The sequence below is a fragment of the Xylaria bambusicola genome (assembly GCF_022495145.1).
Source record: "Xylaria bambusicola strain CBS 139988 unplaced genomic scaffold F5B22scaffold_112, whole genome shotgun sequence".
Lineage (NCBI taxonomy): Eukaryota > Fungi > Ascomycota > Sordariomycetes > Xylariales > Xylariaceae > Xylaria > Xylaria bambusicola.
The window spans coordinates 15,766-35,518 of NW_025953665.1; the positions used below are offsets into that span (position 1 = coordinate 15,766).

A 19,753-nucleotide genomic window follows, 5' to 3' on the forward strand; every position below is an offset into this window, starting at 1 on the left:
CCGAAATATCTAACTAAGTAAGTATCTAAAGTAGGACACAATGCCTACCTAAGTATGTAAACAACCCTCCGCCCAATCTACGCCTATCTATTATATAATATAATATGATATGATATGATATGGTAATTGAAAAGAAAATAATAAACGCCACGCAATGCATATCAACCAACAAACCAACACCTAGCTCAAAGCCTTCCCAAGGCCAAACAAGCTCACGACGCAGTGTTCCCCTTCAACGTCTCCCTTCTCGTATCCTCCATCTCCTTCCTAACATACTCATTGAACTCCTCGGGATTATCCAGATATAAATGATGACCCGCTTTTTGCACAACAACGACCTTACACGAGCCATTCTCCTTCCTCCTTTCTTCCTCACTAGCTTTCTCCAACACCTTAATCTTGGCCTCTTTCAACTTCTCCTCAGACGCTAGACCGCCCGCGACATCCATCCAATCGTTCTCGCCATACATGAACACGATCGGAAACCCGTGTTCTTTGACTGCTGGGGCGGAAGACGTGGCGGGAGAGATGGTCTGTCGTCCAACGGAGTGGATCCTGTTGATTACGGGTCTGCGGGCGTGCGCGCCTGGAGCTAAGACGTAAGGGAGGACGTATTCCCCGCTGCCTTTTTGTCGGAAGAGACTGTAGGCGTAGTCGTGCAGGGTTTGCTTCTCTTCGGAGGGTAGGTGGTTGAAACGGCGCGATGTCCAGCCTGATACGAAACGTGGGCCGAGAGGGCCTGCGAGACGCACGATGCTGAAGGGGGATACGTTGGCGTCCCAGAGCCAGACGAGCCAGCTTGGATAAGGCCTTTTCTTGGGCGTGTTCGGTTCTGTGCCGATTGGTTGAGCATTGGTGCCAGATAGTTTGTTGTTGTTGTCATTGTCGTGGTGTGTCGTCGTTGCTTGCTGGTCGACCGTGAATTCATCCTGGAATGTCGATTCCGAAGGCTCGGGCATTTCAGCGTTCATGGCGTACGGGTCCTCGGGGATACCAACGGGAGATGCGAGAATGAGCTTCTTGATGTGGCCGGGATATTTGAGTGCATAAGAGACAGCTAAGTAGCCGCCTAGTGAGTGGCCGATAATGGTGAATTTCTCGAGTTTGCGGATCTTCCGCCACTCTTCCAGCGAATCAATGAACCAGTTCTCGGCCTCTGTGGTCTTCTCTTTGGGATCTTTAGCAGTAATCTTGAACGGTGGCCGCTTCGAATTGCCCATTCCTAGCCAGTCCAAGGCGTATATTTTCCAACCTGTCAGTCGGCTCAATGGCTCAAAGTTCTTGTAGTAGAAACCTAATCCTGCGCCGTATCCATGGAGCATGACTAGGGCATCGTCGACGGGCTCACCGACACGTTCAATGGAGAATTCGTTGATTCCGCGGTTCTTGCCGGATAGTTCTACCATAGTCGACTTCCACATACGCGGTCCGAATGGGTCGTTCTGAGCAGATGTAGCGGTCTGACCAGGGTCTTCGGCGGACGGAACCCGGGCTAACGGACTGGTATCGGCGGCAATGGCTTCTCGTAGGTAGGGTATACATGATATTACGTTCCGCTCTGCGACGGTGGGAGTCACACTGGTCCACTATACGGTGTCGTCGTTAGCACGCGGATGAGGGAATTAGAAGGATAGATGTGCTGGCTTACCCATTGCTGGACAGCATCTTTATAGCCGAGGGGAAAGAATGCCATGCCGGGCTGTCGTGGTGGCGGTCTGCCGGCTGGTGCTGTGGGTTGGGTGTTTTGCGCGGTGCGTGGTGACTGGTGCTCTCGACTGGGATATGAGACAGATGCAGCTGCTTCCGCGGCGGACATGCTATGAGACCTGGGAGAAGAGGCAATGGCCGAAGTGGTGACGGTAGCAGCAGAGGTGGCGATGGTGGCGGAAGATGAATCGACCTGTTGAGTCCGGGCAATGGTGGAGACGAGTTTCCTCAAGTGGAAGAGGAATGAGGGTGGGTTCTTGAGCATGCCGGATCGGAAGGGAGGCGAGGCGGCTGACTGACACCATCGCCAGGTTATATACGGACGGGGCTAAGCAACGGAGACATCAATCAGTGCGTGTGTCCGGCCACGGCTCTGACAAGCGCCTGGGGGGCGGATGGCGGATAACGGATGACGAAGCAGATCTGTCAAGATGAGATGGCTGGCTGGCTGTTCCTGGTCTGGCCAAGCCGAGCGTGAGGCGACGAGAACGAGTCCTAGCTTCTGTCTTAGCCTGCCTTAGTGGGCTGTCCCGCCGTAGTGGTTTTCTTGACTCTCTTGATTTTCTTGATTGGGAGCAACGGGCCAATCAAAGCCGTGGCATCTTGGAGACTCGGAGTCTGGGTCAGCCCGTGCCGAGTCGGCCCCTTGCCGGGCACAGTTACCTATCGCCTATCCCTCGGATCCCGTCTACATTGTACATTGTACATTGTACATCGTACCTATTTATATCGTGGAATGCTTACACAGGTAATTGGTGAGAAGTGAACACATACTATGTATGTGTAATATCCCGATGCTGTCATGACCACTTCCATACCTAATCACCATCTGATATGAAAATACCACTCCCTTTTAGATTCCCTCCATTGAGCTTGGTTTTACTTAGGTATTGTAGGTTCTCTGAAAAGGAAAAAAAGGGCAAAAGTAGCACACCGGAGATACCAGAACACCTACCCCGCTAAATCCGTCCAAGCATGCAGTGGTAAGCAGACTACATGGACCTAGGTAGATAACCCAGTTCATTTTATAGCCATATTTAGAAAACAGTCAAATCCCTTACATACAGATAGACTGTTAATTGTATATCTCTCTCTCTCTCTCTCTCTCTCTGTTTCTCTTTCTCTTTTCTTGCTTCAAATGAACGCCTGGGTGACCATTTGCAAATCTATCTAACATGTACCATATTATGCGAGTCATGCTCGACAAAAAGAAAATCCGTTGAAAAAGAGATAGGTAATGTCTGGGTCTTGGCAGTGACCCTAGATATACTGCCTCGATGACAGCTTCTCGCTAAAAAAAAAAAAAAAATGAGGAAACAAAATCACCGACAAACATTAGAAAACATGAAACGTCGTCCAAGTTCATAAACGCGGGAAATTTCGAAAGGACCAAACAAGGGAGCGCCCTTGGTTTCAACGCAGCAGCATGCCGACGAATCAAATCGATGCCGCCGCGCACGGAGGTTCCTCCGAGATTGTTTGGCGAGCCAAGACGATGCCATGCGCGCATTGAGGTGTGCATTCCCGCCTGCTTTCATAGTCCGTGGGTATGACGGCAGCGACACGCTTCAGAAAAGCACTTTTCAACACTTCAAGTCAGCGAGCGCTCGTTGAGACCACGTGTTGCTCATCGATAGCCCTAGGAGATGTGCTACATGCCCCCATCCTCCTGAGGAATTGGTCTCGGCCATGGGATGGTGATGGTGATGATGATGATGCTCACAACACTTCTTCCCCGGCTGGAACCCGCCTGGGAGGGGGTCCGGGTAGTTGATCTCTGTCGCCATTGTGCGTCGGGGAACAGCTCTGGATGCTGTGCTGGCTGTGGATAGCTTGATGGGATGGGGAGGTAAAGGTGGCTGAGGTTTCTCCAATGTATGGGCGCCGGCATTCGGGGCCGGCTGATTGGGAGAAGACATGGCTTTGTTGTTGCGGAAGGGGAATATTACTTGAAGCATTCGAAAGGTGGGTTGAGTGCGTTCTCGAGATGATAGGTAGACAGGTAAAATCGGATGTGAATGTGTCTATATGCGTCAAGGTAGGTAGGTATATCCTCTCGGAGTGCCGATGGTGGATGATAGTCAATGGACGGTTTGTTTCACTTGCGAATACAATACATGATATATCTATAACATAGCAGTTCCGGGGTTCGATCATATACATATATATAGGAGACAGAGAGACAGGGTGAGAGAGGTAGGTATGTATAAATAAGCGCAGGAGTATATCAGCCACATACCAAGGACGCACACACACGTAAATCTACCTATTATAGGATCATGATAATACCTAGATGCTCACCCCCTTACCAGTCGCACAACAGTAAGTAACCAAGGCTGTCCTGTTCCACACCGAGATGACATGCGGGTGAGCTGCCCTGCGGTGCGACGCACCACATGAGTCGATTGATCGCTAGTTCGGGATGAATTCATTCAGGAAATCTCTGCCCCAGTCTGGAGACAGAGCAAAGAGCAGGGGAGGGTAGGAGAATGCGATTCGGAGACCTCGCAATTCGTGGCCTCTACTGCGTTTCCATCATAGAAAAAGAAGGGGAAAATTTTGGATGACGGTGCGGAAGTAACAGTACAGCTCTTCCCATGCAACGTAAGCATTGACGTATGGCGTTGTAAGGCTCGTAATCCAGGGGACATGATTGGTGTGATGGGAAGATTTTCTGTACATGCCACGAGGATTTGTTGTCATGGTCTTTCTTTGCATGCGCGTGGAAGCGGTAAGATGGATGCTACCACCTATCTCGGGAGGTAGGTAGCTGATGATGACGATGACGATGACATTGGAAGCAGTTTGCTGGCAGGTTGGATATATTACCTAGGTACTATTCGGATATCGTCTGAAGAAGATGATCTCTTATTAATATCAATATATAGATATATATAACTGTTCAGTAGCTTCAAGCTGGGTCGTGATAGAGGGCTTGGTGTAAAGACAGCCGTCTTCTACAACTGTAAGTGAGCATCGTGATAGGTATTTCACATGTAGATACATAGTAGATTAGGTACCTTAGTAAGTACCTACCTAGGTACCTACTTTCAAGCTATTTTAGGCTGGTGCCTGCTGTAGCCTACATGCACTGTAGCCTATTTGCAGCCTGCTGTACTGTAGGTAGTAGGTAGGTTAGGTACCTACTTACCTATCGCTACCTACCCTTTTAGTGGATGTGTGTGCCTAGGTAGGTCAGCCCTCAGCACTAGCGCAGCACAGCTCAGACCCCGGAAAGAGCCCGGCAAGGACCTATCTAGCCCCAAGTCTGCCCCAAGCTCGACCAGCTCGACCCAGCCCTGTCCTGGTAAAAATAAATGACGTGCAGCGGCAGATGGGCCACTCGATATTACATACTTACATCCTATTACACAGCAGTTCGAGCTGGCAACACGACGAGTGTCGCGGTCTGAAGCCTTCTTACTAGATACTCTGTGCGATCACCTCTCACCGCCATTCCACACACACACACATATCGAAAACTCCGACAGTCCACGGCGAATGCGCTCGCTAGCCTGGTGACGCACCTTAGACGTGGGCTTACGTCCCCTTCGTCGACCCTCTCCTTCGTCCCCCTTTCCCCGCGCCGGGTTCGGGTCGGCTGCGTCTCATCGTCTTCCTCGTGGCGAGCCCGGCTTGCCTGCCTGGAAATGGCGGACTCGATCGATTCCATCGTCAAGGGCGCACCGCAGCCTGGCCACGAAATCAAGTCGCCCGTCGGAACTAGTGGCGTCGATGCCGTGAAGCCTGTCGATCCTCTGCACAATGCCCCCAGCTCACCGTCCATGATCTACCTCAACATGCTCATCCTCGAGGCCTCGTTGCGCGCGCAATACCTCGAGCTGCGCGCCCGCCGCCGCAAGCACACCTTCTTCCTCAGCCTTCTCTGTGTCTGGCTGGCCGGCTTCGGCTACGCGCTCTTCCTGGCCCCGCGCGAGGATGGGAGCGGTGTCGGCGGCTCCGTCTACTGGGTCGTCGACATGACGGAGAAGGTGTGCTTTATTAGCGGTATTGTCACGGGAATCTTGGTGTGGGCTACGGGCATATGGGATCGCGGCATCAGGTGGCCTCGCAGGTGGTTCACCATATCCAACAGAGGCCTGCGCGGCTTCAATTGCAAACTGGTCGTTATCAAGAGACCCTGGTGGGTGGAGATCATGTCCACCATTACCTGGTTTTTCACGTACGGTGCATTCTCCAACACGGCGGGACAGTATCGATTTGTGGAACCGTCTGTCCTACGAGAAGTGGACAGAGAATTAAACCTTGGAGGCAAGGAGCATCCTCAGCTTCCCTTCATCTCTGGTGGTGATGAGGAACGCGGAGGTCATGAAGAGGATCTTGCACCTGGCGGTGATTACGTCAAGCTTCTCCTATGGCCCAAGCCATTCTCGGCCAATTTCCGAGAAAACTGGGAGATCTATAGGAACGAGTATTGGGAAAAGGAGAACGAGCGACGTGCTCTACTACGAAAGAAGCTACAGGCAAGGGATAAGCAGAACGCGCGCCAACGCAGCCGGTGGTTCTGGTGGTTCCCGGGGTCACGCCGTCGGACGGAGGAAAAGACGATAGGAACGACAGGTGCGGGCACCGACTTCGAGAAGAACCACTACCGCCGCACGTCGGCGATAATAAAGGAGAGCAAGCGCACGCGGAGCGGCAGCGTCCGGCGAGGTAGTACCTCTGCGGGATCGTCGTCGCGGAGCCCGACGCCGCCCGTGGAATCAGACGAGGCGAGTATTAGCAGGAAGGCCAGCACGGGCTCCAATGCGTCGGACAAGAGACGCAAGAAACATGTCTCTACGGGGTCGAGGTCTAAACGACCGGGCATCGATGGGCAATCTGTGACGCCTGAAAACCCGTCGCCTCTGGCTAGGGGGAGTAGTGTGGATAGCGATGCTTTCCATGCGGTGGGTGAAAAGTGAAGCCTGAAAGGGGTTTCATACAGTTGGTAGATAGTACCTCAATCTGAAAGAGTGTCTTTAAAATGCATTGTGAAAGTTCTCTCCAAGTGCATGAAGTGGTTTCTACTTAGTTATAGGCCCTGCGGCATGAGTAAGACTTAACATATGTCGTTTCCAGCTGCTGGGAAACATGTCACTTCAAAAGGTTATATGTTATTCTGGAAGTATGCAATTCTTAGAATTGCTCGAGTCTCGACCTCGAGACATTATTTAGACGGCGTGTATTCAGGTAGGTAGGTAGGTAGGTACCTAATCGTGACACTGGAACATGACATTGTAGGATCATCATTTACAATAAATCTACCTACTCACCACCAGTCAAGACCAATGTCAGGATTATCATGATTGTTAGGGGTTTGTCGGTGATATGTTATGATTAACCTAGGTAGTAATAACCATGAATTGGGGTAGAGGGCTTGAGAGAAACATCGAAGTTGACGATGGATACCTATTCGGGAAAGTACCTACCTACACCTGCATCTAGTCCGCGATACATACAAACGAGCATGTACATACAGTAGTACACAGCACGCCGCTCAAACTAATATTTCTGTTTCTTTTTTTGTGTTGTTTCTCATCAGTAATAGGCAACCAACCAACCTTCTACTAATTATAGTAATGAACCTTCACTCTTGTTTTCCTTGGTGTAGGTATGTTCAGGTGTATTTGTGTGTCCGAGGCTAGACCTGACCCTTGAATCTACTAGTACTTAGTTGGTTCTAGACTCGGCAGTGATAAACGAATGGATTGCCAAAGGATTGTATTGATGTTGTTGAGTTGAAGTTCTAGTCTACTGAAGGAATCCACTGTGAGGGGTAATATAGCCACTCCCACCGTACCTGCCATCAGCAGGTGCGAGCTTGATAGTGGGATGTTGTATTAAGAGGCAGGTGGTGGACATCGTCACGGGCAGGCTCCAGTCAGCACCTTCCTTCCTTCGTTGCCGCGTGCGTCTTGCCTCGGTCGCTGTGCAACCAGCATTGGAGCTCATTTGAACTCGTTGAACTTCTTCTTTCGCTGGACTCTATTGATTTATCCCATGCTCTTCGACGGACAGTAGTAGCATTCTCACAACCTTGGAACATTCAATTCTACTGATTCTACCAACTCTACCGCACACCGGGGGTATCCGCTTTTGCACGTTCCCACCCATACAAGTCAACTCCAGCCAAGTCAAGTCGAAGTCGGTCTTTGCGACAGCTTCAACAACTCGACCAATCTCTGCAATCAATCCCTCTGCAATCCCATTCATTGTTGGATCATTGAACCTGCAGATCACTGCTTGCTCCCACCTCGACTTCAACTCCACTTAATCTGTCTCTTCCCGCTATCTCTTACCTTGTCTTGTGTATTGAATCCCTTCGTCCCATCTCCTGTGCTGCCGAGCGCATTCGCGTGCAGCCTGACGTCACGGTCTATCCGACTCCAGCTTCCCAGCTCTTCGGTCTCAATTACCAATTGAGTACCTAACGTAACATAACGCCGCGCGTCGCCAACTTCCCACCGTCACAAGAGGCCAATTGGCCCCCGGCTCATTCTTGGGAATACTTAACGTCGGACTGTAAGGCTAGCATCACCATGGAGTCCATAGCTCGCATCCGCCACGCCGCAGTGCCTACCGCACCATACACACGTCAAACTCCCAACCCTCCGTTCGTCATCCCACCACCCACTAATTGGACAACCCCCATGAAGATCGTGCCTAGCTACGACAATGTCGACCCATCATTCCTGAGCAATAAGGACCTCGCCATCATCACGCAAAACGGCCTCGAACAAGTTGCCCAAGACTCCGCCGCCCATTGGGAATACGAAAACCGTCGCGTTGCCCAGCCCATCCTAGATTACCTCTACCTCGGCCCCTCCAACGTCGCGAGGGATCGCAAGTGGCTCCGAGACGAAGGCATCACTATGATCCTAGCTGCCCGCGATACGAAACAAGCTGGGCTGAAAATCATGGCCTTCGACAAGTTGGCCGAAGAGATGGGCATCGAGGCTCGCTACCTAGACGTCGCGGGCTATCACGAACTGATCCCCGCCTTCCCTTCCGCGATCCGCATGATCAACGATCACATGCTGCGCGTCTATCGCGAACAAGCCGTCAAGACAGCGCAGATTGACCCAGAGACGGGTGACATGGTCGTCGACGAGTCCTCCATTAAAAGAGGCAAAGTGCTGGTCTTCTGCGAGACAGGCAATGACCGCTCTGCTAGCGTCGTGAGCGCATATATAATGGCCATTCTTGGGCTCAGCGCGGCACAGGTCTGCCAATTCCTCACGTATAAGAGGTTCTGCGTCAGCATGGACGAAGATCTGAAGCATACGCTTCGGGCGTATGAGGATATCCTGTTGGCGCAGCGCACGGTGCATCAGCACGAACTTAAAGATTATTCTCACCTTGCCAGAGGCGATATCCAGCAGAAGAAAACCAAGCGAGGAATCGATGAGACTGTCGACGACGACGGTGATGATGGCATGACGGGCGTGAATCAGTTCGAGGGCTCGGATCAGGAGCGATTCCTTGGACGAGATAATTTTACGCCGTTTGTCGATGCCCCTGCCGAATGATTGGGTCGCGATCGTTGGCTTCTTCCCTTCCTTTTTTCTTTCTTTCTTATAGATACTCGTTATCCGAGTCTCTGTCGTTCTTGTCGGTTCGCGCTAGGCTAGGCGCTTGTATATTGCTTGCTTTTCATAATTTGCATGAGTTTGGAGTTTCGAATGGATGGATGGATGTATTATATCGGACTCGGACTTGGTCTCACTCTACACTAGTACGAGACTTTTTCCAAAGTTGTCTCGAAGGTGGTAGATGATATAGAGGTTGTCTTCTGGACTGTCGGATGGGGTAGGAAGACGGACTGACGGACGGACAGATATATTATGAACTTGCTCGGTGCATTGGGCGTTATATTAGGGTTCTGCATTTTATATACCCTTTGGTTTTTTCTTTTTCTGTTACTGTTAATTACATGGCACGAGGTTTCATTGATTGTTTCTTCCTCAATTCCCGTGTCCCTGGTCTTCGGTGCTTATTCTTCATTATGATGCTCCGAGGGGTATAAGCAAGACACGGGACGATGTATGGAAACTTGCAGGGGTCAAAGCTTATCCTTAGTGGTGCAGGCACTGGCGTGAATTGGAATGAAGGGTTTTGCGACACTGGGTGTCTGTTCTGTTCTATGAGAGTAGGGAATAGAAATGAATGGAATGAATGGCATTTAATTCGTACTCTACTGATTGGTCGTTGTAGATCTATAGTTGGTAATACGAGTATTCGCGCTGCTGGATGTTTTTGTATGGGGTGATCATCAGTTGCTTGCTATCTACTTGCTATGTACGTGTACCTACTTATATAAGTAGGTAGGTAGGGATGTAAGTAAGGGAGGATATGCGAAACCATCCGTTCCATCGGGGTTGGGATTGTATAGATGGAGATGGATGGGACTGGTGTGATAATTGTATGGATTCACTTACTCTTTTGGCGGGATGGGTATTGGATTTTTATATTTATATGGGATTGAAGTAAGGAGGTGTTTATCTACTTAGGTTCTTTAAAATATCTGATTAGATTGGTAGAGATAATATTGCTTTGAATTGTGAGGAGTGTGAACTGAGGTGAGATGAGTTGGGATGAGATAAGGCAGCGAGTGCTTGGAGATATAAAAGATGCTTTTGCATAATGTGATATTTTTAATAATACCTAGTATCCATTCAAGCAATGAATGAGTGAATCATTTAAACCACTAGGCAGCTGCCTGGTTTCTTCATTCTTGGTTTCTCCTTATCTTGGCCCTCTGGTTTTGAGGTAAGTGTGGGTTTTCAATACTATATAGGGGCGTGTGCTGCGGCTACCTATGTAAAGATATGATCTACCATCTATTATCTATCTTATAACATATGCCCATGTAGATGTGCTCTTACATAGTATATAATTAGATAAATAAGTAGATAATTTTCTCGTTAATAAAATGAAATGAATCAGGCAGATGAACAATGGCGATGAATTGAAAAGAAAACGTGTAGTTTAATACTTATTTAAGTTAAGCTTCATTCTTAATGCGCTGCTAGTATCGCCATGCCACGTGGGATAGCACCTTTATTTCAGCCTCCAGGGCCAAGAACAATCCCTATATTCTTTTTTAGCCCCGCTTTACAGCGCTGTCTTGGCGAAATCCAGGCAGCTGTTCCAGGCACCCCACCCGCTAGCCCATTCCCTTTTTGTACTCATTAACGCGTTTTCACTTGGAGCGCGTCTTGCATTTCACCACACTTGACGCCAAGCACCAGCATTATTCATAGGTTGCAATTGAAGAAAACCTGAGGCATTAACGTTTGTTTCTTCTTCATTTGAAGAGAGAAAGAAGGAAAAGAATACATCAAGCTACAAATCATATCCATCAGCATAGCATACTGAAACCGCCCATCTAATCATGGACGAGGACCAAGATGAACTCGCTGGCCAGTACAATGATGGCAACCGCGCCTTCCTCCAGGCTCTCCTAGCGAGGGGAACCATGACATTCGCAGAGTCAAAACCCATATTAGCAGCCATATTCACAGCCCAGGAAAACGAGCCTGTGGAGCCCAGTCAGATCACCCAGGAAGACTTGGACTCCTACATCTCGGCTGCCTCGGACGCCATCTCTCCCTTCGATCTCGAGATCCGGAGCATCATGCACCAAATCCGCAAGGAGCGCGTCTACGCCGTCGTAAACACGATGTCAGACGCTCTGACGCAACTGGCTACCTTGCACTCGCCTGACGAGATTGCTTTCGTCAAGCGCGTTATTGACGCCATGTTTGAAAAATACAACACGCCGCGCATGGAGGCGCTGTGTCTGGACGAGATGCAGGCCAACAAGTTGCGGGTGCCGCCGCGGCCGGACAACGACGACGAGGCCATGGAGAATGGCGAGATGCAGAGTCAGGCACCCAAGGGTCTCAAGTCGAGTGAGGTTGAGACGGTCATGCGAAGCATGGTTAACGAAGGCTGGTTCGAGCGCAGTCGCGAGGGATTCTATTATCTTAGTTCGCGGGCACTGCTCGAGCTTAGGTCGTGGCTTCTAGAGTCATACAATGACCCGGATGCCGAGGAAGGGGAGTGGCAACGCGTCAAGTTCTGTGAGGCATGTAAGGATGTCGTCACAATTGGCCAGCGGTGCGTGGAGCGGGATTGTCTCATCCGATTACATGATTACTGCGCCGACGCATTCTTCCGGACGAGGCGGTCACGGGCATGTCCCAAGTGCAGCAAGGAATGGTCGGGAAGACACTTTGTCGGGGAGAGGGCGGTCACGGAAACAGAAGCGTATCAACGCGGTAGGAGACGGAGCGGGAAGAGTGCAAGACATAGTAATGGGACGGAAAGCATCATGCAGGATGGTGATGAGGAGGGCGAGGGTGAGATTGATGAGGAATGAAATGAAATGAAATGTTCATGATATCAACATGGGGAATATGAAACGAAAGTGGCCAAGTTCACGATACTAATGAATCAGACGGATGTAGCCTGAGATGGTTCAGACTACTCCTATTAAGTTTTCTGCATGTCATAGAAGATTCTAATCTCTAGCGAAGGATGCATGGAAATGCGTGTTGCGAGTTCCACAGATGTACCATACACAAGCATCCTATTTGTGTTACTGTGCGTTGTTGATACCCCAAAATTTCAAATAATCTTTCTCAAAGGCATGTGGCATTTGTCTACAATTGCCAGAGTTCTTCATACTTTGCCCCTTTTGATGCCATATTGAGGTTGAAGATGCTTTCGCCACAATGTACTTGCTAAGTAAGCTAAGTGTGGCGGTGCAATCACTGACGTAGCGGCCGCCAAGAATGTCGAGGGGCCTCCCACCATGATCCCTCTTCGTTGTCTTGACAATCAACAGCAGCAAGCTTTACACTTGCAGACATTATAATTAACATCCTGTCTTCTCGCTATAAAGTTGTGAACTTACCTTTGGCCCGGGATCTTTGTCATTAAAACCTTCCACCTCGATCTTTCCCTCCACTCACCAAAAGTCGCCGAATACACCAATCAAGATGTTGGAATACTTCGCTTTCAAAAAGGTGAAGAAGCACCGGGAGCAGAAGGCCGCAGAAAAAGAAAATGGCGATAAAGAAAAGGGAAAAGGGAAGGAAAAGGCACCAGAGATTATGAAAGATGGAAAACCATTACCAGAAGAAGCAACAGGATTGGATGCAACTGCTACATCATCGTCACCATCTCCAAAGATTATCTCAAAGCCTATCGACCATGATGGCGACGACAGTGATAGCAGTTCAATCCACGGAACTCCGATTCTCGACCGTGAGGATGAGAAATTCCTCGAGCGCCTCACATCCGACACGGGTCTCTTGCACTACGACGTCAATGAAGACGAGACACCCCCTCCTCTCCCGCCGCGCGTCAAGACACCCGTTCTCGATATCGACAGTGATTCCGACACATCTAGCATAGCCAGCAAATCCAAAGATGCCAAAGGAAAGGGAAAACAAGAAAAATCCTCATCACCAGATGACCCCAAACCCAAACGCTTCACTTTCGTAACAAACCTATCCCGCTCCTTATCCCGCCGCCACAACAAACCCGCACCCACACCGGACCTCAAACCCGACCACCTAGCCGTCCCCTCGACGCAAGAAGCATCCAAAGAATCAAGCGACTTAGCCCGGGTCCTAGATGACCTGGACCTATCAGCGAAAAACAACCGGGCGTTCTCCCTATCCTCCGAATCCGCAGACATGGCGCGCCGCTTCACGCAAGTCCTCAAGGACCTCATCAACGGCGTGCCCACCGCCTACAACGATCTAATCTCGCTCCTCGACGATCGCGACGGGGTCATTGCAAAGACGTACGAGAAATTACCGTCTAGCATGAAGAAACTCGTCGCCCAACTCCCCGAGAAACTCACGGGGAGTCTAGCCCCGGAATTACTCGCCGTAGCCGCGGAGGCGCAAGGTCTCGAACTCAAGGGGGACAGCGAAGGCGGGTTGAAATCCGCAGCCAAGAAATTCCTCACGCCGTCTAATCTCCACGATCTCGTCACGCGGCCGGGGGCACTAGTAGGGCTGTTGAAAGGCATTGTGAACGCGCTGAAGACGAGATTCCCTGCCTTCGTGGGGACCAATGTCCTTTGGAGTCTCGCGGTGTTCTTGCTGCTGAGTATGCTTTGGTATTGCTATAAGAGGGGCCGCGAGGTGAGGCTTGAGCGGGAGGCGAGTGAGAAGAATGAGGCGGAAGGGGGAAAGGATGATGAGGTGATTGAGGGGCGGCCGAGGGTCGAGGAGTTACCTGATGATCCTATGTTGACTGCTGCTGCGCCTGCGCCTGGGACTTCTTCTGCGGCTGGTGGTACGGCTGCTCAGTAGTGCTGGCTATGCGTGGTGCCGCTGGTAGTACGAGATGCGCTGCGACTAGGTACTTGTGATGGAAGGGGCGGAGGAAAACTAGAGGTGATAACTTGACGTTTGATAAACGCAATGATGGGGCGGGAGAGTTGATCAACGGCATGATTACGATGGTTTTATTTGTCTGGTACTTCGTTCATTAATTAGGGTTGGTATGGTTTGGCAGGACAGGGTAATATACCGCGCAGCGAGCTGGTAAGCGACGATGATGATGACTATAAAAGATACCCGGTAATTATATGTATTTTATTCTTCTCTTTTCTTTTAATTTCTTTTCCTACTCTTTTCATTATATAATATAAATTATTAATATAAGCACATGGAAGCGGGGACTATTCAAATACACTGCTGTATACAATTAGGTCGTGGCAATGGAGGCCGAGTTTGTGATGACTAGGTGATGATGAAGAAATAAGCAGACATCTTATGCCTACAATTATGGGGCAGCGAAGCACTCAACACGTAGTGAGGTTATGTTTTATGATATCCCGATCATATACGTACTTGAGATTACCAACCCATTTCACAAGAACGTCCGGGCAGAGACCATCGCCAATAATATGCCGTCGTTCGTCACCATAGGCCCGCTCACCTTCGTTTTCCAGCCAACGGGAATCTCAGCACCGTCAAGCTTCTCGTCAACCACGGAGCCGACATCGAAGGAAAAGACCGTCAGCTACGAACACCCTTAGGCAGGGCAGCCAGAGACGGTAGATTGGACGTCTGCACATACTTGCTCAGCAAAGGAGCAGATGCAAAGCCATTGTGTGGTCGGCGCTCAATACTGGTGTAGAGGGAGAATGTACAATGGGCTCGGGACTGGCTCGCGGATGATAGGAGCGTTTTGGCTGACGAAGGATTAAAGTGGCAATAGTGGGTGCGTCTGACTTACGAGATACGAATGCAGGACTCTGCCTATGAATATCATAAGCTGTATGCTAACAATATATAATATATCGAAATCGGGCTAGAAATGTTATATATTAACCTCTGATATCGTCACAGAACTACATACCGATCTAGTTCGCTTATACAGGTGTATGTCGGCATTGCAATCAGATCAAGAATTGGCTACTAGAAACAATACTAATCCGCATCAAAACACTTCAAAGTTGCTTCTCATGAATATAATATATGGGTATATTCCTGTCTGTGCGGGTATAATTACCACTGCCTAGGTATCTTACCACCTAGTACGCTCCCAAACAGACTCAGCGGAATCCCTTCCCTCGTCGTCGGGATAGTCGCAGCGGTATCTTTCCAACGCTACCTTCGTGGTGGACTAGTCATATCATATCATCTGGTCAGACAGTCATTCGTCAGGTTCCTCAAATTGCGTCCATCTCACTCAGCTAGGCATCAGTCATTATGACCCTATGAAAGGCACTGATGCTCGCGGAGAGTACGCTTCCCTGCGTCTGTGTTCGTGGGAGAATGCAAGTTTGCGATCATGTCCACATAATAAGCACTAGTCATCTTGGACCAGCTCTTTGATCTCCTCGCTTGCAGGTGCAATGCCGACTGGTTCGGCCTTCTCATCACGCCCGCCGGTACGATCAAGTACGCGTGCGCCATCTTGCATCCAGAAGTCGACCTCGTCGACGATGTCTGCGACGATATCCTCGACGATCTGCTCGTCATAGCGGTCCGCCACAGCTCGCGGCTTATCCAGCTTTCTCTGCTGCGGCGTGCCCACGTGCACCGTATCCTCATCCGTGTCCATCATCTCTACATCTGTCGGTGGACGTGCATACCCAGGAGGTGGATACCAGAAATCCGGCCCGAAATTGGTCTGGACCGCGCCTCCTCGAAACACGCTGATGGCAGGATAGTACCCAAGCATGCCGTCGTCTTTACCTTCTCTGGCGCCTACTTGCGCTTGGGGTTTCGAGGCCGGTGGAAGAAAAGCCAAGAGATCGGTGAATGGGGTGCCCATCAATACTCCGTTCTTGTATACCTTGATGTAGGATTTTGGCAATGTCCGGAGAGAGGGGATAGCATGGTTCGGGTTCGGTTTGTCGCTTGACCTATTTCCTGCTTGGCCGGACGCCCCTACTGGTGATGGATTCATTAAGTCCTCGAGCTCTTTCGTTACGTGATAATCTATCTTTTCGAAGTAGATATGAGCTTTGAATCGAATGGGTATCCGATCTCGAATAATGTTAGTCGCCTCTAAAATGGGCTCTTCCTCTTCATTCAGGTCCACAGCGGGGTTATACTGCCCCTGGACGATCTTCCTGTGTAAATGCTCGGATGGTAGTCGAATCTCGAGTCCTATTACATCGCCTTCTCTTATATCCTCACCGGACGGGAAGAATTCTTTGGGTCGTGACAAGTGGACCTTCTGACCAGCGACGTCTCTCAGACCGTAGCTATATGCATCAAACCCAACAGGGGCATCTAACGATGCCTCCCGTCTAGCAAAGCCTATCCGCACATGGCCGTGCGATTCTGGCTGATAGGCAGCATCCTTGCCACTGCTCACGGTTTTAGATCCACTTTCAGCCTTCAAGATTCCTCTGGTAACCTTGCACTCCCAATACCATGTGCCCTCGCGTACGGCCACATTCGCTCTTGCCATCCTAAAACCCTTATCTGTCGTTACATGACGCCCTGATTGATCGAGATACATGTGTGTGGAGGCATCTTCGAAACTGATGTGAGGGCCATAGGGTTCAGGCTCGGTCTGGCGATAGTAGAATGAGGAAGGGAAAGCAGGATCGGCGATACAATGTAGATAATGATAGCTCTTCTTATTGTATACGCTTCAAATGTCAATTAGTATGCTTGTCCAACGGTTTTATTAGGATGCGTTCTTGGTATCAAAAAAATGGTAGCTTACTGTTCTGACGTCTCGAAGAACTGGATGGTGGAGCCGTTAGGGGCGGGAACGTCGTGATGAGGGGTGAAGACGGGACCCCGTGCGGGATCGAAGTCGGCAGGCTTGGGAGGGGCCAGCTTATAGCGCAAGGGAGAAGACTCGCTGGGTATGGGCTCCTTTGATTTTGGATCAGGGGTAGCCCTCGAGCTGTCAGGGCCATTACCAGGTCCTCCACCAGCAGCTGTATTAGCACCAGTGCCAATCTTGGACTCTCGCTTCTTCAGCGTCTCCTTCTTGATCCTCGTGGGCTTGTCGCGAGCTCCCATGGCTACTGGGTCGTCGTGTGATTGTGAGCTCGGATTTAGATTTGAACTCGAGCTCGGGATGGGGTTGAGGTTGGGGTTTGGGTTCAGCGGCGATGAGATAGGCGGCGCATGGTCGTCCTCAAGAGCTCTCTTTTGAGGGATGCCTTGAGGGATGGAGGATACTGGAAACATGGGGACGGGGACAGGCGTTATCTGCCTCTTAGGCACATCGTCTGTGGTAGCCATGGTGATGTTATGGTACAGCCAAGGCTCAATGGGCTATCATATCACTGTAGAGGTGGGTGATCTGGCAACAGGCATATTTATGGTTCTACGGCAACGGATAAGATGAAGACGAATGATGCATTGGTGATTGTTGCAATGGGATGATATTCGACAAATGAATCCCTGGGTGGCTTGGTGGTTATTGATTCGAGGTCGGTATGTAGTTCGCGATGAGAAGAATTCGAACGGGAGAGGGCGAAGAGATGACGGAAAGTAGTGGTGGTGATAACGACGACGACGACGACGACGACGATGAACTGAATGCGACAGGAAGCTTTGGCTGGGGGCGCGTTCGCGCGCTGAACCTAGGAAGTTGCAGGTCCTTATCGCCGGCGATTGCATTCTTATCGCGCGTCGCCCCTGCTGTCCGCCCGACCCCACCAAAAGGGCCTTATATAATAATACATAGTACTTTCCGCCTTAGATTACGAGAAATTCAAATTCGAACTTTGTCTGGAATATAGTTTTCGCTGGCAGCATCTGATATAGATAAACAAAAAGCTAAATTTGATTGTCCGAGAGACCCGTTTGTTTATATACCCATGCGAGCATGGGTAACGAGGCCAAATGAACGAACATAGAACATATCATGAACATATTGATGTGGGCTATCAAAAATGGATAAAAATTCGACCAGCACGGGACTCGAACCCGCAACCCTAGACTGACCTCTACAGGTCACTGTAGATGACTTGGAAGTAGGAGGTCTATACGCCTGATGATCTGTTAGTGAAAGCTCGTGATGAGAGTGAGTTGTATGGGGATAACATACTACCATTGCGCCAACCGGTCAAGTTGTTGAGAGTGCCAAAGTAAATCAGTGATTATGACGTTACCGCAACGGTCTGCGAGTTTCGTTAGTTTGTTCCAGTCAGCCCGGAATAGGTTAGACACCGCGCCGGGAAAGGTACATGACTCGTGTGTAAGCCAGAATACAGAACACAAAATGCTACCATCTGTTTTGGAGAGGCCGGTATGTGGGCATCTTGTGTATGTACGAAGTATGTATATCCGGATGAATTAGAGGCCTACATTGCTACATTGTGTCATTGGCTTTGTTGTCTTATACATATGTACCTACCTACCTAGGTAGGTAGGCATCCATCTATTTACCGACATATGTATATGTAAGTATATAGATGTATATTTACACTCATGTTGACTAGGTAGGTATGCCTAAGACGCATTGTTCTGGACTACTATTTACCATGTCATTATCTCAGCACAACAAACAATCTTTATAACATGATGAAGACAGGTTACATGACGACCGTCTGCGATAAATTGTTGCCGTTAGGATGTCTCCCGTCTATGATGGTACCTATGCTTCGTATCTATAACCGCGGCAGTAGATGCATGCCTAATGAACAGGTGTGCTTGGCAGTCATCCCTCCCTTCCAAATCCAGTAACAGAAGAGCCTCATATTCCAAGAATCAACGCAAGTCTATCCATATAGGTCATTCATCACCGCGTTCCCTTAGTTCAACATATAAACAATATCAAATCCATCCCAAACATTCATTCTCACCGCACCCGAACTCAGCCCCGGCGCAACGAAGGAGGAGGCACAGGCGTAGCCGTAGGCGTGAAGGAACTCGGAGGCGTAATGGTAATGCCGTCGTAGCACTTGGCGTCGATCCGGCAGTGGCAGCCCGCCGAGCACTGTGCGCAGTACGCCGGGTCCGGCGGGTTCTCCGTCCACCCCCCGCTGATGTCCACATAGCCGCACGACGACGACTCTCGCCGGCAGTACAGACACCGCTGGCACTCGGTCAGGTCGAGAGGTGCCACACATCCTTCGTTGCAGTACAGTCCGCACGATTTGCAGCTTGGGTCGCAGGATGGCCATTGGGCCAGCGCCGCTGGCAGGAGTGCTAGCGCGAGGGCTAGGAGCTTCGGTGTGTACATTTTGTGTTGGGTAAGTGCTGTGTGTTGTGTGTGTGTGTGTGTGTGTGTTGTCGGTGTGAATCCAAGTTCAGCGAAAGAAGGCTGAAAAGATATAAGCAATATTCTATCAAAGGATCTGTTCCGTATTGCTCAGAGCAGATGAGATGAGATGAGTCGTGTCTTGGGAGTCGAGATGACGGCTAATTATACTAAGCACGAGAAGCAACTCACCGCCACCCCAGACCGGGTAGGTAGGTACTAAACACCCCCCTTCATTTAAACGAGCGGTTTATCCCCGGCTCCAAATGCTTCTTTCACACTATACCCGGCCGTTTCACGAACCTGCAGATTAGTGCCGCCGCGGAGGACT

General features: G+C 50.0%; 7 protein-coding genes across 7 annotated transcripts; 4 read left to right on the top strand and 3 right to left on the bottom strand.

Annotated features, from left to right (window-relative positions):
• Nucleotides 1–9: 9 nt before the first annotated feature.
• On the bottom strand, nt 10–2,410 carry F5B22DRAFT_58453 (Alpha/Beta hydrolase protein). Its single transcript, XM_047973432.1, has 2 exons — nt 1,649–2,410; nt 10–1,586 (listed from the first exon to the last, which is right to left on the bottom strand). Exons 1-2 carry the CDS (start codon nt 1,970–1,972, stop codon nt 213–215), a joined length of 1,698 nt encoding a protein of 565 aa, XP_047824653.1. The 5' UTR covers nt 1,973–2,410; the 3' UTR covers nt 10–212.
• Nucleotides 2,411–5,010: 2,600 nt separating this feature from the next.
• Nucleotides 5,011–6,699, top strand: F5B22DRAFT_632165 (Spo7-like protein-domain-containing protein). The gene has a single exon (XM_047976663.1). The coding sequence runs from the start codon at nt 5,358–5,360 to the stop codon at nt 6,630–6,632; it is 1,275 nt and encodes a 424-aa protein (XP_047824654.1). The 5' UTR covers nt 5,011–5,357; the 3' UTR covers nt 6,633–6,699.
• Nucleotides 6,700–7,956: 1,257 nt separating this feature from the next.
• Nucleotides 7,957–9,495, top strand: F5B22DRAFT_58493 (phosphatases II). The gene has a single exon (XM_047973465.1). It carries the CDS (start codon nt 8,250–8,252, stop codon nt 9,237–9,239), a length of 990 nt encoding a protein of 329 aa, XP_047824655.1. The 5' UTR covers nt 7,957–8,249; the 3' UTR covers nt 9,240–9,495.
• A 1,423-nt stretch (nt 9,496–10,918) lies between these two features.
• F5B22DRAFT_632167 (Nse1 non-SMC component of SMC5-6 complex-domain-containing protein) lies at nt 10,919–12,518 on the top strand. The gene has a single exon (XM_047976664.1). It carries the CDS (start codon nt 11,105–11,107, stop codon nt 12,092–12,094), a length of 990 nt encoding a protein of 329 aa, XP_047824656.1. The 5' UTR covers nt 10,919–11,104; the 3' UTR covers nt 12,095–12,518.
• A 198-nt stretch (nt 12,519–12,716) lies between these two features.
• F5B22DRAFT_652768 (uncharacterized protein) lies at nt 12,717–14,045 on the top strand (the record flags this gene model as incomplete). Its single annotated transcript, XM_047979662.1, has 1 exon — nt 12,717–14,045. One exon carries the CDS (start codon nt 12,717–12,719, stop codon nt 14,043–14,045), a length of 1,329 nt encoding a protein of 442 aa, XP_047824657.1.
• Nucleotides 14,046–15,061: 1,016 nt separating this feature from the next.
• On the bottom strand, nt 15,062–17,741 carry F5B22DRAFT_58498 (uncharacterized protein). Its single transcript, XM_047973469.1, has 2 exons — nt 16,927–17,741; nt 15,062–16,849 (listed from the first exon to the last, which is right to left on the bottom strand). Exons 1-2 carry the CDS (start codon nt 17,454–17,456, stop codon nt 15,553–15,555), a joined length of 1,827 nt encoding a protein of 608 aa, XP_047824658.1. The 5' UTR covers nt 17,457–17,741; the 3' UTR covers nt 15,062–15,552.
• A 1,294-nt stretch (nt 17,742–19,035) lies between these two features.
• Nucleotides 19,036–19,404, bottom strand: F5B22DRAFT_652770 (uncharacterized protein; the record flags this gene model as incomplete). The annotated part of the gene is made up of 1 exon (XM_047979663.1): nt 19,036–19,404. One exon carries the CDS (start codon nt 19,402–19,404, stop codon nt 19,036–19,038), a length of 369 nt encoding a protein of 122 aa, XP_047824659.1.
• Nucleotides 19,405–19,753: the final 349 nt, after the last annotated feature.

What these genes read in the sequence shown, in the direction of transcription:
- F5B22DRAFT_632167 (XM_047976664.1), top strand. Translation starts at nt 11,105, where the DNA reads ATGGACGAGGACCAAGATGAACTCGCTGGCCAGTACAATGATGGCAAC.
- F5B22DRAFT_58493 (XM_047973465.1), top strand. Translation starts at nt 8,250, where the DNA reads ATGGAGTCCATAGCTCGCATCCGCCACGCCGCAGTGCCTACCGCACCA.
- F5B22DRAFT_632165 (XM_047976663.1), top strand. Translation starts at nt 5,358, where the DNA reads ATGGCGGACTCGATCGATTCCATCGTCAAGGGCGCACCGCAGCCTGGC.
- F5B22DRAFT_58498 (XM_047973469.1), bottom strand. Translation starts at nt 17,456, where the DNA reads ATGGCTACCACAGACGATGTGCCTAAGAGGCAGATAACGCCTGTCCCC. An exon ending in TTCTTCGAGACGTCAGAACA is followed by an intron (nt 16,850 to 16,926) that starts GTAAGCTACCAT and finishes TGACATTTGAAG; the next exon opens with CGTATACAATAAGAAGAGCT.
- F5B22DRAFT_58453 (XM_047973432.1), bottom strand. Translation starts at nt 1,972, where the DNA reads ATGCTCAAGAACCCACCCTCATTCCTCTTCCACTTGAGGAAACTCGTC. An exon ending in AAGATGCTGTCCAGCAATGG is followed by an intron (nt 1,587 to 1,648) that starts GTAAGCCAGCAC and finishes GACACCGTATAG; the next exon opens with TGGACCAGTGTGACTCCCAC.